Source organism: Squalius cephalus (genome assembly GCF_949319135.1).
Source record: "Squalius cephalus genome assembly, chromosome: 23".
Classification (NCBI taxonomy): domain Eukaryota; kingdom Metazoa; phylum Chordata; class Actinopteri; order Cypriniformes; family Leuciscidae; genus Squalius; species Squalius cephalus.
The window spans coordinates 17,526,940-17,542,073 of record NC_137144.1 but is presented as its reverse complement, the minus strand read 5'-3'; the positions used below and the strand labels follow the sequence as shown (position 1 = coordinate 17,542,073).

Here is a 15,134-nt window from a genome sequence, read left to right as displayed (position 1 = left end):
TCTGAAAGCGAGGTGTGTTCGGGTGCACTGTTGGTGCATTGCTATTTTGAGGCAACTGAAATAGACTGCGCCATTGACCAACAAAAACCTCGTCTAAAGTCAATGGCGCAGTATTTCTTTTTGTTATTTAAAGGGCGCATTAGTAATATGCACCTATAGGCGGGTCCACAACGCGGGTCCACTCTGCTTATTACACACACAGGGATGCGCCATAAATAACAATCCGCCATGGCACAAACGCAACTGGCTTTTAAAGGGAATGGGAGATGACACTCTGACTGGTTTATTGCACAGTACGCCCAAAACACACCCATTACTCATTAAAGGGGTCATCGGATACACATTTTCCACAAGTTTGTATGATTCTTTAGGGTCTTCATGTAAAGTTTGTAACATACTTTAGTTAAAATTCCTCAATGCTTGTGTAAAACAACACTCTTTTTACCTCCTCAAAATCAGCTCTGTTCACAGCGGCCCGTTTCGGTGCATGTCTCTTTAAATGATAATGAGCACCTGCTCACCCCACCCTTCTCTTCCATGGGTGTGTCGACACAAGACATGTATATGGCTGAGGGCGGAAATATGATAATATGGGACAGTCCGTCAGCGGTCGTGGGCGGAGCATGAGCAATATGACATCATATTGCTCAGACAATCCAAAAGGCTTGATTATTGAGAGTGTTTAGGCTTTTTGAGGATAAAAAAAAAAAAAAGGAGTGAATGGATTTTTTTCATTGTATGTCGGTTGTGTCCACACACTGCAAAGACACATTTATATGCAAACACCATATAAAAGTGAATTTTGCATCCGAAGAGAACAGAGACAACCATTTTAGACCATGCGCCGGGCGAGCCAACCATTTTCCCCGTCGTTAAACTAGCAAAAGTGGTTTCGGACATGCCCTAAGTGCACTTGCGCCGTGCGCTGTAGACCATGCGCTTAGATCGTTAAAATAGGGCCACTTGTTTTAATGTCTCACCTGGCTGTTTCTGCAGCGTGTTCCATGGCTTGTGCTGCTGCTAGCTGCCTCTGTTGGTCCAGCTCTGCAATGACCACCCTCAGCTTGTGTGTCAGTGAGGAGAGCGAATTGTCCTGCTCAGCCACCGTCTGCTCCATTTCTGCCAACCGCACCAAGTGCTTATTGGTCGGTACGGTGATGGTGGGTTTCTTAATTAGCTCCTAGAGAAAAATAAAACGGAGTATAGCCAACTAAAGTTGACAGCAGCCATGGTTTATGACATTACTATATTTATTATGTGCACTAGTTTCTACTTTCTGGCCCGCTCTGCCAAATTGTGCTTTATAATGAATACTCAAGGTACCAGAGCCGTCTGTTTGAAACGGTCCAGCGATGTGTCCATATACACGTCCAGTTTCTGATGCAGAGCCCTGACCTCTTCCTCATGCCTTTTGCCAATCTCTTCCTGCTCCTGGGAAAATATAAATTCAAGATATATGAGCTTTTATGCTTTTAATTGTGCAATAAAGATCACAAGTTTATGAAGCCTCAGTTTTTAACTTAAATAGGCACCTGACGAGCCTTTGCTAACATGTTCTGGTACTTCTTGAGAACCTCTTCTTTCTGATCCAGACGCCCTTGTAGGTTATTAATGGTCTGGTGGGCAACTTTTAGGGTGGGCTGGCTCTCAGAGTCCTCTTGTTTGCTCAGGTCAGCCAGGAGCTTCTCTCTCTCAGCAGCGGCTGGTAGGCGAAGCCTCAGTTCATTGATCACTTTGTCTCGAGATAAGACGTTCTGTTCTGATGTCCACAAAGCAGCTTCTTTTTCCTTCAGCTTCTGCTCAGAGAAACTCCTTATAAGATAATCTTAATTCAATAACAAGGTTTGCAATTGGTAAAATATCCACAATCACTTGATGAATAAAAAAGTACCTCTTCCAGAATTTTGCAGGTGGCTGTTGTCTCAAGGATGGTACGAACGTGCTCTTTGATTTTTCCAAGAGCGTAGTCTAACTGGTGCGCTAAAGGCTGATTTGGATCCGGCAGAGAGCCTGTGGCTTCCTCAAACTAAACTCAAACAGGACAAGTTAAAGTGTAGTTCAGTAAACAGCTTACCACAATACAGTGACAAACATTTGTCAAGTCTGTACCTTCTGAGCTGTGCTTAGGATTTCATTCTGCTGTTTCTCATAGGAGTCGAGCTGGCGCTCCAGTTGCACCTCTCTCTGATCCCAGATCAGTTGCCGCTCCTCGAGAAGCTGATACAAGTATAACAAATATTATTAGAAATCATGATTGAAGTATGCTTAATACAGTGTAAAAATAGAGAAGAAACCTGTTTAAATGCAATACTGACATTATTCTGCTGCACCAGCTCCTCTTCCTGGCCACTGATGGTGCGTTCCTGCTCCGCCATAATGTTCTTTAAGTATTTGATCTCTTCCCGCTGGGTATTAAGCTCTCTGCTCTGCCTCATTTCTAACAGACGAACTTCCTCCAGTTTCCTATGCCACTCGATCACCTGTAGGGGTTGATATTAAGCTGTAAATTCTGCAGCTGAGTGCAAATTACTGTTTATGGGAACAATTTCCTTTATTAATAAGAGTAACTTACCTTGAATAGATATAAGATATAAGTGAAAAGATATAAGATTTAAATATATATATAATACATACATATGAATGAAATTATTATAAAGAAATAATAATAAAAAAAAGTCAATAAAATTAAGAAAACATGTTTTCAAGAATCACTCAATCAACCTACTTTCTGCGCTCCTTTAGCATCTTTCAGTGTTGCTATGAGCTCCTCCAACCCCTTCAGCTTTAGCTCCAGTTCTTGTGCCTTCCCTTCTGCTTCTCTCCTTTCCTCCGCCGCCTTTTGTGCCTCCTCCCTGGCCCGTGCCTTGTCCTCCTGCAGGTGGAGCATGGTGTTGGAAAACTTCTCCTGTTGGGCCAGTGGCAAGGCCCCTGAGAACTGTCTGCGGAGGGCCTGAATGGTGTGGCGCAGGTGTCTGGCCCGCTGATGCCCCTCCTGCCTTGCGTGCCACAGCGTCTGCTGCTGGGCATCCAGCTGCTGTTCGACTCTGAGCTTTTGCGCTTCGAGTTTCTGCAGGCGCGTGTTGGCGGCCTCCAGCCGGCTGATTGCTGTGGTCTCGCTCAACTGCAGAGCTACAATGTGCTGGTGGAGTTTGGCGATAAGGGCCTTTTCATCGGACTGAGCCTGAGGAGGAGATGTGCATTTAGTGCTCGATGGTGTTTTAAGCCCCCAATGGCTCCTTAGAGGCAGCTAACCCTACCCTCAACCTTAAACCTACCCATCCCCTCGCTGCCTGGAAGGCGCCGTTGGGGGCATAAAACACCAAAGACCGCATTTAGTGGCGTGATCAAAAGGGTGCACAGCTGAAAAGAGAAAAATATACCTGGTAGTCCAACACCTGTTTCCTCAGGCTTTCTACTTCCTTCTCTCTCGACTGCTGTCTGGCCTCCAGAGCGGACACCTGCATTTTAGCGACATCTGACACCTCCCTCAACCTGCAAACATTTTAAACCTCTTAAAACAGATGTTTGTGTACATTTTCTCATGATAATGTTGTAATAGCAAGCATGTGCACAGGTTGAGTCCACAGGCTTACTTGGACACTTCAATCCGCAGCTCTGCCTCGGTTTTCTCCAGTTCGGTGATTCGCTTGCGATCAGCGTCGCTGATGTGTTTGCTAACGCTGTCCGCCAGCTCGTCCCTGAGCTCCCGCTCTATCTGCTGAGCCTCCAGGTTTAGTTTTGTGAGCTACACCGCCATACAGACATATATGCAAATTATTAAATTTAGCGAATTAAATGTTCAACACACTGTTTAAAAAAATAAAATAAAATAAAAGATATAAAAAGGAAATTAAATGAAATAAAAGCTTATTTAATGTTCAACATAATGTGTTTTATAAAAATAAAATAAAATTAAAGATTATTAAAAGAACATATTGTTTAAAAAAAAAAACTAAAATAAAACAAAATCTTATTAAATGTTTTATGAAATGTTTTATTCAAATAAAATAGAAGCGCATTTAATGTACAACATATTGTTTTATTAATATAAAACCGTATTTAATGTTTAACATATTGTGTTTTATAAAAAATACAATTATTCTACATTTAATATTCAACATACTGTGCTTTATTAAAATAACCTAAAAGCTTATTAAATGTTCAGCATACTGTGTTTTATAAAAAATAAAATAAAATGAAAGATTATTAAAAGAACAACAAACTGTTTAAAAAAAAAAAATTGTTTTACTAAAATAAAACAAAAGCTTATTAAACGTTTTATTTGTGTTTTATTTAAATAAAATAGAAGCGCATTTAAATGTACAACATATTGTTTTATTAATGTAAAAACGTATTTAATGTTAAACATTGTGTTTTATAAAAAATAAAAGTATTTAACATTTAATATTCAACATACAGTGCTGTATAAAAATAACCTAAAAGCTTATTAAATGTTCAGCATACTGTGTTTTATAAAAAATAAAATAAAATGAAAGATTATTAAAAGAACAACAAACTGTTTAAAAAAAAAAAATTGTTTTACTAAAATAAAACAAAAGCTTATTAAACGTTTTATTTGTGTTTTATTTAAATAAAATAGAAGCGCATTTAAATGTACAACATATTGTTTTATTAATGTAAAAACGTATTTAATGTTAAACATTGTGTTTTATAAAAAATAAAAGTATTTAACATTTAATATTCAACATACAGTGCTGTATAAAAATAACCTAAAAGCTTATTAAATGTTCAGCATACTGTGTTTTATAAAAAATAAAATAAAATGAAAGATTATTAAAAGAACAACAAACTGTTTAAAAAAAAAAAATTGTTTTACTAAAATAAAACAAAAGCTTATTAAACGTTTTATTTGTGTTTTATTTAAATAAAATAGAAGCGCATTTAAATGTACAACATATTGTTTTATTAATGTAAAAACGTATTTAATGTTAAACATTGTGTTTTATAAAAAATAAAAGTATTTAACATTTAATATTCAACATACAGTGCTGTATAAAAATAACCTAAAAGCTTATTAAATGTTCAGCATACTGTGTTTTATAAAAAATAAACCCACCTCAGCAAACTTGGTCTCTAGCTCAAAGTTGCGCTCTTCCACCTGTTTGAGGGAGTTCCTCAGGTGCTCATACATCTTCTGAGCATGTTCGGCTCGCTGTCTTTCATTTAGCTCCTTCATCTCCAGCATGGTGATGCGTCTGGACACAGATACAATCTCGCTGTTGGCCAGGGCTTTGGCTGCCTTGTCCATGCTGTTCTCACCACCTGTGAACACCCGAAATCATGGGAAATAGGTCAACTTTAGGATACTGAAGGGAAAATACTGAATTTTTTATTCAATGACATAAATCACAATGCTTCAACATTCCTTTTGTCTAATCAATTAACAGTGACGTTTACCAGTCGTGCTGAAGTTTTCCCAGGCCTGCTCCAATGTGTGAAGCTTCTCCTTGCTGATCTCAAGCTCTTTATTGATGGAGTTAATGCGTTCGTGTAAAGACACATTCTCCCTCTGAAAGTAAAGGAGAGTGTTGTAATAAAAATGAAGAAAGACCTCCATTGCTTTACGTAATTTGCCAAGAGATGTACCTCTAGGTGCTCCAGTGTGTTTGTCTTCTGAACAAGGTGATTGTCTTTCTGTAGGAGGTTTCTGTACTTGATGGTGAGCTCAGTGTATTGTTTGTTGGCTCTCTCCAGCTCTGATGTAGAAACACTACCATCAAGGGATTTCTGCAATGCGGCTATTTTAAACGCAGCCATTTCCTGAGGGCAAAGCAAGTTTACAGAGGTCAGCAGAGGTCAGTTACAGCTCTCAGCAAAGATGCCTTGGAAAAACAACAAAACAATACTAAAACAACTAAATTTGTCATTTAAAATACAATCATTATTTATTCATTTTTATTATTTGTTAATATTGTGTTGAGAGTTCGTAAAGTGTTTATTTCAGTTCAGTAATTTTGCTGACATTAAGTTTTATAATTCATATAAAGTAGTGGCCAAAAGTGATGTCAGGAGGGGTGATTTGACCCTATTCATGACTCTACAAATTCAATTAAACTATCAAAATACGAAGCAAATATTTTATATTGTTTAAACATTTTAAATATGAAGTAAAAAAATGTAATAAAAACCCCCACTATACTTGGTTAAGGTATCTGACAAAATTCTTTGTCAAAAAAGGCAAGCTACAGCTACAGGCTTTATTTTAATATGCAAAACAAAAATGCATAGGAAAAAACTCACAAGAAAAGTTATCCATTGACTACAGCTATTAATATTTTGTTGGTTCTCTCTTGTTTTTGCATGTGGTAAACATTTCTTTGTATGACAGCCTGGACAAAAAAGTATGTCTTTACAATTTGGCATGACTCAATATGATTACAAAATCAACAATCAATTTTTTTAAAATAATATTTAAATAAAGGATGAAAATGTAAATTTTCCTCAGCTAGACATCACTTTTGGCTACTCCTGTTTATAAGCTTTTTTAAGCTTTTTGACATCATGGTCCTAAAAATATGACGATTCCCTTTGTAAGAGTCTCTCTACCCAAAATATAAATAGTAGCAATCCATGTATGAATATGCTGTACAAAATATTGTAAATATGTGTAGAATATTACTGTATATACAAAATATCTAGTTTCTATTTTTTATTATTCTACCAACAATTAGGGTATTAATGTGATAATAAATAATAAAATAATTGTGATTAATTTGTAAGCAGAAAGAAACTGTAATAAATGTCAATTTCTCTTAATGCTAACTTTTTTTTATTACAAGTTATTTATATAGTTATATATATTTTTTTTTATATTTTAAACTTTTCCAAAACTAGATATCAGCATCGGCCACTAAAAAACCCATATCAGTCGGCCTCTAATAAATCCCATCATTCATAGGTTTCTTTTTCATCTGTATGAGTGTTGCCTGATACCTTGAACCTCTGCAGGAAGCCAATTCTTTCTGTTACCACGGCCTCCATGTGTCTGAAATCATCCTTCAGTTTGCCGTTCTCCTTCCTCAAGTGTTGCTCGAGCTCAAGCAGAGTCGTGTAACGCCGCGTCAGACACTTCTCGTTGACCCTGAGAACCATCATTTTCCGAGCCGTCTCAGCAAGCTCCTGTCTGATCTCATTTGGGTCCTTTTCAAGAGCCTCAATCCAGTGCTGGAAATGAGTCGAACAGATGATGGGAATCATTTAAAGAACAAATTAGAAATGTAGTGATTTTACGATGAACTTAGTCTTTAAGAGACTTACATTGTACTCTTTGATTTTTACTACATCCACCTCCCTTTGCTCCTCAAGTTTGGATTTCAGTTCTGCAAAAAAGTCCATCTCTTTTTGCCAAGACTCCCTCTCACTGGAGCAGACAGACACAGTGAATTAAAACAATGCTTTAATGATTGATTACCATTCATATGTATGATTGATATATATATACTGTATATATATATTACATTATAATATAAACAATATTTTTGGCTCTACATACCTTATATATATATGATATTTTACAATATAAATGATCTTTATTGCTTGGCATACCTTTGATGCTCCTTATATAGAAGTCCTTGTTGATGGCGCATCACTGCAAATTTCCTTTTATACTCTTCCAGAGCTGAACTGAGCTGATCAATGGAATCTTCTTTGTTTTTGATCTCCTGAACATCCACAGTTGGGAGTCTTAATATTATGTACCTTACATCTGGTTTCCATTATAACACAAAACAGTTACGGGATTGACACACACCTGTAGGAGTTGTACTATGTATTCATTGAGAGCGTTGATGACCTCAACACTAGTTGGCGTCATCTCTTCAGGCAGAGCTAATGTCTTGTAAGGGATGGAAGTGCCAGTTGATTTGCTCATTGATTCAACCTCACTTTCCAAGTGAGCAACCTACCAAAAAGAGAGTGTGCCAGTGAATTTAAAACCATATTTTTAATCCAGTAGATGCTTGAGTTGGTATTTTGAGTAAATACCTTCTCATTAGCTTTCGTTAACTGATAGAGAGTGTTTGCTGCCTCCTCTCTCGCAGCCTTCAACTCCTGGCGTAGCTCCTCATTACGGCCGGTCAGCTGATCTACCTGCGCTCTCAGGTGGAGGCTTGCATCAAACTTTCCCTCTGAGTACTTCATCTCCAACGCCTTAAGATAAACACATTTATCACTCATATGTGTTGTGACAGGATATTTAGGAATGGTAATGTCTGCAAGATTAGAGACCAAAAACTTCATATTCAAGAATGTAAGACGACTACAAGAATGTAAGTTATCAAGATGACTAATCACTGTACCAGCACAAAATCTCTGCTTGCATAACTCTGATGAAAGCTCTGTAGATTTCTGCAAAATTTGACTGCCTGTCTCCCCTTACATTTTCATCTATTTTCCCCTCACTTTAATTACATTTTGTAAAGGCTTTCATTAAATATTTTGAATAAACGGTCAAATAAGAGTGTAGCACACTTAGCTCAGTTAAACACATTTTACTACAGACCATTACATGTATAATTTTATATTTAAATGTATTATTTAAAATGCATAATTATGACGCATTATTTATTTATGAATTAAAAATTAAATGTTACATATGAGGTAAACTTTATATAATTATATATATATATTATTTATTAGTTACATAAAATTTATGACTACCTAATTATGACAAGTTATTATTTACTATTATTTTTCAAACCTATAATTTTTCCAATTAAATATTGCATTACTCATTAAATGTATAATTTTATATACAAATATATATATATATATATATATATATATATATATATATATATATATATATATATATATATATTATATTTATATATATTAGTGTTGTCAATTCGATTAATCGTGACTAATCACATCTAACATAAAAGTTTTGCTTATATAATATGTGTATATATATATATATATATATATATATATATATATATATATATATATATATATATATATATATATATATATATATATATATATATATATATATATATATATAATGCAATACTACACAGATTCAGTGTGGGCCCACTAAACGTACACTGACGAGTCTCTCCAGGCTGGGAATGCTGACGCCAGTGGGTGTGGGTGTTTTGTTCTGAGCGTCCTGGATGGCCTGCAGGATCTCCTTCATTCCCTGCTCCAGCTGTTTATTCTCATTCAGCATTTCATTCACTGCAGGAGAGAGAAACATTATAGCCACAGAAACCACCTGACACTGCAAGTGTTGGAAGGTCACGGTGATGCTTCTCACATTTGGCCTTGAACTGGGCAGATTCTGTTCTCTTGAGCTCCAGTTCTTTCTCTTTGTTGCTCAGCTCTTTCTGTAGACGCTCGTTCTGAGAAACAAACAGGTTGTTAGCTTAGCTTTAACGCGTAAGATGTTAAAACTCATCGTTCTCTGATAAAGGCTTACTTTGCGTTTGATCTCTTCATCGGTAGATCCAGAGACAGGCCTCTCTCTAAGAGATCTGCTGGGCTTTTCTTCAACACTGTCATCAAGCAGTGAACTACTGACTATCGATATGCCTTAAAAAAAGGAAATGTGCTGTCAGGTTTTATTATATAATGTTACAATGCAAACAAATGATCTGTTTATGTGAATAGGACATGAGTCTATAACTGATATGTAGCATCTTGGAGTTAAGATCTCACCTTTGTCCTTAACCAGCGCACGAATGCGTTGTTTCAGCTCGAGCCTTTCCTCCTCAAGGCGCTCAATCTAAGGAGAGTCCCGTTAAAAGTCACAGACAAAATTAAAATGGGATAACGGACCAAAGCCAGACCATAGAGATTAAGTTTTACCTCTTTCAGCAGGACCTGGTTCTCTGCTTTGTACTGTCTCTGCTTCAAAACCTTTGATCTCTGAAATTCACTCAAATCCAGTTCTTCCTTTGGATTTAATCCTGGTGAGGGAACATGATCCCAATGAGGGTCAAAGCTGATTAGCAAAATCAATATGGGATATGAAAACAATCTTTATATCTAGATGTAGGTAAAAACAGAGATACAGTAAATGAGCCAGATCCATGATGGAAAACTTAAAATAATAAGCAGGTTGAAGAAAATTACCCAGCCGTTCTCGTAGGTCTTCATTCTCGTCTAGTAAATTGTTGATTTTGATCTCCAGCTGGTTAATCTCTTTTATCATGGCTTCTATCTCCCGGTCTCTCACTCGGATTTGATTTTTACATTCTTTGATCTCAGTGATTGCAGCTTCCAAACCATCCGTCCCCTGAAAGACAGTGAAGTGCTTCAAGACAAACGTCTATGTAGGCATAAGATAACTTTCTATAAGCTTAAGTGTCCCCTTGTTGTTTTCTAAATGTTTAACTCTTTAATTATTTGTGATCAAGTGTTGCTACTTATGTCAGACATTGTAAAAGTTACACCAAAAGAGAAGCCACCCAAAAACTTTATTGCTAGACTATAGTGTGATAATATATATATTTTTAAATTGCATTATTAACTCAGATACAACCTGATTATATGAACAAAAATATCATTATCTTTAGCTAGTGGTCACGAAGATAGATGCAACAGAACAACAAAAATTATGAAACTGTTGATAACCATATTCACACATATATCATTTTACTCATTAAATGTATAATGTTTAGTTTTAAAATGAAAAAGTATAAATATGACATTTATCCACACATATTATTTTCGATAAATATGAGTTTTGTCACAAAGGTAGATGCGACAGATCAAAGTATGAATAAAACAGTTGATGATCATATTAATAGAAACTTTTTTGAAGCTGCTTGAGCAAATAGTAATATTAGCTAATTAATATATACATTTTTAAAACTTGAATTCATGTAAATTTATTGACCTTTTTTGTTTTCAATTTTTTTTTTTTGAAGATTCCATGAAAAAACAAACAAATGTATACGTGAGCTTATAAGGAACAGATCCTTTGGCTCATATTGTTCCTAGATGCTTTGTGACCTTATTGAGTTGAAGATGCTATTGGAAAATAGAGTAACTAATTGTCAACCAAACCTCAGACTATTTATAGAAACCCCAAAAAGTATTTTGACTTTGTAACGGCAGTGAATTTTACAATACTGAAGGTAAGTGCCAAGGTATAAACTCACAGACTCATAGAGACGGATTCGACTGAGGGTGTCATTGAGTTCTTTGTCTTTGTCCCTGGCGTCACGTTCAGCCAGTTGGGCGGCACGCTCGGCCTCCAGAGCTCTCCTCTCAGCCACTAGCAGTTTACTGCTCAAGTCCTCCAACCTACGCTGCTGCACACTAACATGACCTTTTTCTTTCTTCAATGGTTTTTTCAGCTCCTCGACGAGCAGAGCGTTTTTTTCCATTTCTGTTGTGTACTGCTCGACTTGCTCTGACAGCATCTTGATCTGGTTGTCCCTCTCTTGCACAGCCTTTTGAAGTCAAACACAAAGTCAGTGACATCTTTGAACTGGGATAGAATGAGATGAACCAATATGACGGAAACAATGAATGAAGACAGATGAATGACACATAAAGCAAAGGAAATGAGAAACAGAGATACTCACAGCACACAGTTCATATATGACCTGACTCGGCCGAGTCGCAAAGGAGAGAGAATGGAAATAGGAAACATTTGCAAGCCAATGAAGCATTTGAAAGGAGGTAGTAACGATTAAAACGAGCGTGCATCAAAAAGAATACACAAATAGAGAGACAGACATAATAAAGCACACAAGCTAAGCCAAATTGGCAAGGCATTAGCATAGATCTGAGGCCTGTTTCACACATCTCACGTCTGTGGCCAGTTTCAGCGCTCATATTAACAGGCTACAGCATTCATGCTGTGTTCTCAGAAGCATCACAGTGGCGATGGTGAGTTATGCCACTGAAAATATTTCTGTCATGCGTCATGTACTAAACTTAAGAGAAAACACATTGAAATGCACTAAAAACCTATTGATCAAGCACTTCTATATATCCATCTATCTATCTAGATCGGTGTTATCAACACAATATTTTGCAATACAGACTATTATGAAGAAAACATAAAATAAAAGTGGGACACATTGTTTAAAACAATACATCTGGTGGGCTACGGTCCACATGACAAGCGCATAAACATGTTCTATTCAGAAAATCTGACTGAATCCAGATGATTTGAGCAGTTTATAGCTACATTTTGGGGTTTTTGTTCCATTCCTTATAAATTCATTCACGTCTTACTCACGTAAATTAAATTTCACAATAAACAAGTTTGTCAAAATTATCAAAGGCCAACTTCTAATACTCATTTTATTAATCACCGCAATTAAAGGCAGTGTCATAACTCAGAAATTACTAAACGCTGTCACACTGCAAACGCAGGATGTGTGAAAAAGGCCTAAGATAAATCTATCCTAATTAATAGGGGGAAAAAATTAACTAAATTTGAAGTAATATGAGTTTGGTTGATAAATAAAAATGTATATGAGAGAAAGAATAAAAACCATGACTAAGTGAGTTTTACAATGAATGCCATCACCTGATTAATGAAATTAATTTTGCTTGATAATTTAATAATTATATCGATTTTTAATCAAAACACAAATGTAATATGTATACTTACATATTACAAATATAATATTAAATTCAACAAACAAATAAATAAAAAAATAAAGTTTGGGGCCGGTATTAAGACTTTTTATGTATTTGAAAGAAGTCTCTCATGCTCACCAAGGCTGCATTTATTTGATCAAAAATACAGTAAAAACAGTGATATTGTGAGATAACTGTTTAAAAATATTTGAAAATTATTCATGTAATGACAAAGCTGAATTTCCAGCATCATTACTCCAGTCTTCAGTGTCACATGATCCTTCAAAAATGTTTCTAATGCTGATTTGCTGCTCAAGAAACATTTCTTATTATCGATGTTGAAAACAGTTGTGCTGGTTAATATTTCAGTGATACATTTTCCCAAGATTCTTTGATTAACAGAAAGCTCAAAATAACAGCATTGATTGAAATACAAATCTTTTGACATCTTTACTGACACCAAACATATAATTACATATTATAAATGACAAATCGAACATTTGATAAGTACATATTGACACCCCTAGTGTTCAACCTTTTTCAGGATAGAGAGCTGTGAGATATGATATCTGACTAACCTGCTGCAGTGCGATAATGTTGCTTTTGTCGGAGTCCATCTGAGCAGCTCGAAGTTTCTCCCTCAAATCTCTGATCATCTGTTGATACTCCAAAATTTCCATTTCTTTCACTGATAAAACACTCTGAAACCGACACAAACACATGACAGTTACAGCATGTAGAACTTCCTAAACTACCAAAAGAATAAACCTTTTTTATTCCCTCATTTCCCTTATTAGACTCATTGTGTATTTTGTATTTGACTGTTTAGGGCATTGCTGGTCTATAGGTTGCAAGGATGCAGGGCCGTAGTTAGGGTATCCAGGTGCGGGATGTTGCTGTGGGCCCCCCTCAGTAGAAATTGCGCAAAAATTGTCACTACCTTTCACCCATCTAGGGACGGCGCTGCTAGGATGTATGATACCTTCTGCGGGCTTAGACATTTGGCACTGATTTTCACCGAAGTCATGGTGTTTCAAACCAGACAGTAACTTGAGCTACTTTAATTACAAGCTATTCAACGTTTTGGATCTTTTCCATCAGGTACCACATCTATTCAAACAAACAGTAATTCCAAAGTAAATGATTATAGGCTTTGTGAAAACATTCATAACGACTTTCTTTTATAGATGTTTTGTTTCAACTTGTTCAGAGTCATAATAGTATCATTATGTCATCATTATTTAATTTGTTATGCAACATTAATATTAAAAGCATAAGTGCTTTTGAGTGATTTTGCTCTCACAATGAGATTATGTGATCTTTATTTGTGTCTGGAGTTTATTCTTTATTTTGGGGCAGTGTGAACTAGCCCTTAGAAAATATTCTCATGCATTTTCCAGGAACATCTTAAAGGTCCCGTTTTTTTGTGTGTTTTTGAAGCTTTGATTGTGTTTACAGTGTGCAATATAACATGTGTTCATGTTTCGCGTGTAAAAAAACACAGTATCACACAATTTACTTATCTGTATACCGCTGTTTTCACTGTCCTAAAAACAGGCTGATGACTTCCTTGCTCTATTTAGTCCCTCCTTCAGAAATACGTAACGAGTTCTGATTGTGCCAGCGGTTCCTGTGTTGCGATTCGACAGCAGCTTAGCGCACGTTGCCCGTTGGGAAGGCCAAACAAAGGTGATTGGACTCCGGGATGAAAATAACAGTGTCTTGACGACATGGCGACAAACACACTCTACAAACGCAACTCTTCCTCTTCTCCGTGGGAGCGCAACAAGACCACGGCCCCTTTTTTGTGTATTCCTGTGGGCGGAGGTTAGTCAAAAAACGGTTCTAGTGACGTCATTAAAGAAGGAAGTAGAGGGATGTAGTCCAATCAGGCCGTTCGATGTAGGCGACTTCTGTTAAATAAAATACCTCGCTTGGCATTGAACTTTGAGCTTTATAATTTTACAGATATTATTTATACTCTAACAACAACATTACACACTAACTAAAGTTTGAAACATGGGATCACGAAGAACGGGACCTTTAAGTTAGTACAATTGATTATAAAATAGATTTTTTGTAAATTATGCTATAAAAACACGAATTTGAGAATATTATATTATATTTGACTTCTCATATTGACTTCTAAAGGCACTTTTTGTAATGTCTATTCAATGATGTACTCGTCTGCCACAAAATTTTTACAAAAGTTATGTTCGTTTGGGTTCATTTGGGAGCTTTTGACATAAAATATCGATATACACGATTATAATTTTTTATTTTTTTTTACAAATTTACAAAGCCCAAGAATTTTTCCATCTATATTTCTTAGAATGCATACAAGCTGAATTCCATTGTAGATGCGTGACAGCACAATGTAAAAAAAAAAAAAAAAAAAAACAAACAAACAAAAACATTTTTCTTGGATCATTAACTCAGAAGTTGTTGGTTGAAAGAGTCTGGCACAAAGACAACTATTTAAACTATTCTTCAGAACTGATAAACAGGTAAAACCAAAAGAAAACAATAACAGTGTACTACTGAGAAAATTTGCCATATTTGCATGC

General features: G+C 36.0%; 1 protein-coding gene across 1 annotated transcript in view; it reads right to left on the bottom strand.

The window, feature by feature from the left end:
• Nucleotides 1-15,134, bottom strand: part of cep290 (centrosomal protein 290) — a 32,492-nt gene that overhangs the window by 9,576 nt on the left and 7,782 nt on the right. Inside the window, exons 11-35 of the mRNA XM_079859768.1 lie at nucleotides 13,146-13,268; nucleotides 11,130-11,423; nucleotides 10,099-10,261; nucleotides 9,832-9,932; nucleotides 9,682-9,748; nucleotides 9,443-9,555; nucleotides 9,281-9,365; nucleotides 9,068-9,201; nucleotides 8,005-8,169; nucleotides 7,772-7,921; nucleotides 7,567-7,682; nucleotides 7,279-7,381; nucleotides 6,955-7,185; nucleotides 5,608-5,781; nucleotides 5,419-5,530; nucleotides 5,078-5,283; nucleotides 3,594-3,745; nucleotides 3,381-3,492; nucleotides 2,726-3,181; nucleotides 2,316-2,480; nucleotides 2,110-2,217; nucleotides 1,892-2,026; nucleotides 1,533-1,796; nucleotides 1,324-1,431; nucleotides 981-1,180 (exon numbers count right to left, since the gene is read on the bottom strand). Coding sequence (XP_079715894.1) covers nucleotides 981-1,180; nucleotides 1,324-1,431; nucleotides 1,533-1,796; nucleotides 1,892-2,026; nucleotides 2,110-2,217; nucleotides 2,316-2,480; nucleotides 2,726-3,181; nucleotides 3,381-3,492; nucleotides 3,594-3,745; nucleotides 5,078-5,283; nucleotides 5,419-5,530; nucleotides 5,608-5,781; nucleotides 6,955-7,185; nucleotides 7,279-7,381; nucleotides 7,567-7,682; nucleotides 7,772-7,921; nucleotides 8,005-8,169; nucleotides 9,068-9,201; nucleotides 9,281-9,365; nucleotides 9,443-9,555; nucleotides 9,682-9,748; nucleotides 9,832-9,932; nucleotides 10,099-10,261; nucleotides 11,130-11,423; nucleotides 13,146-13,268 — 4,037 coding nt within the window. The remainder of the gene's footprint in view (nucleotides 1-980; nucleotides 1,181-1,323; nucleotides 1,432-1,532; nucleotides 1,797-1,891; nucleotides 2,027-2,109; nucleotides 2,218-2,315; nucleotides 2,481-2,725; nucleotides 3,182-3,380; nucleotides 3,493-3,593; nucleotides 3,746-5,077; nucleotides 5,284-5,418; nucleotides 5,531-5,607; nucleotides 5,782-6,954; nucleotides 7,186-7,278; nucleotides 7,382-7,566; nucleotides 7,683-7,771; nucleotides 7,922-8,004; nucleotides 8,170-9,067; nucleotides 9,202-9,280; nucleotides 9,366-9,442; nucleotides 9,556-9,681; nucleotides 9,749-9,831; nucleotides 9,933-10,098; nucleotides 10,262-11,129; nucleotides 11,424-13,145; nucleotides 13,269-15,134) is intronic.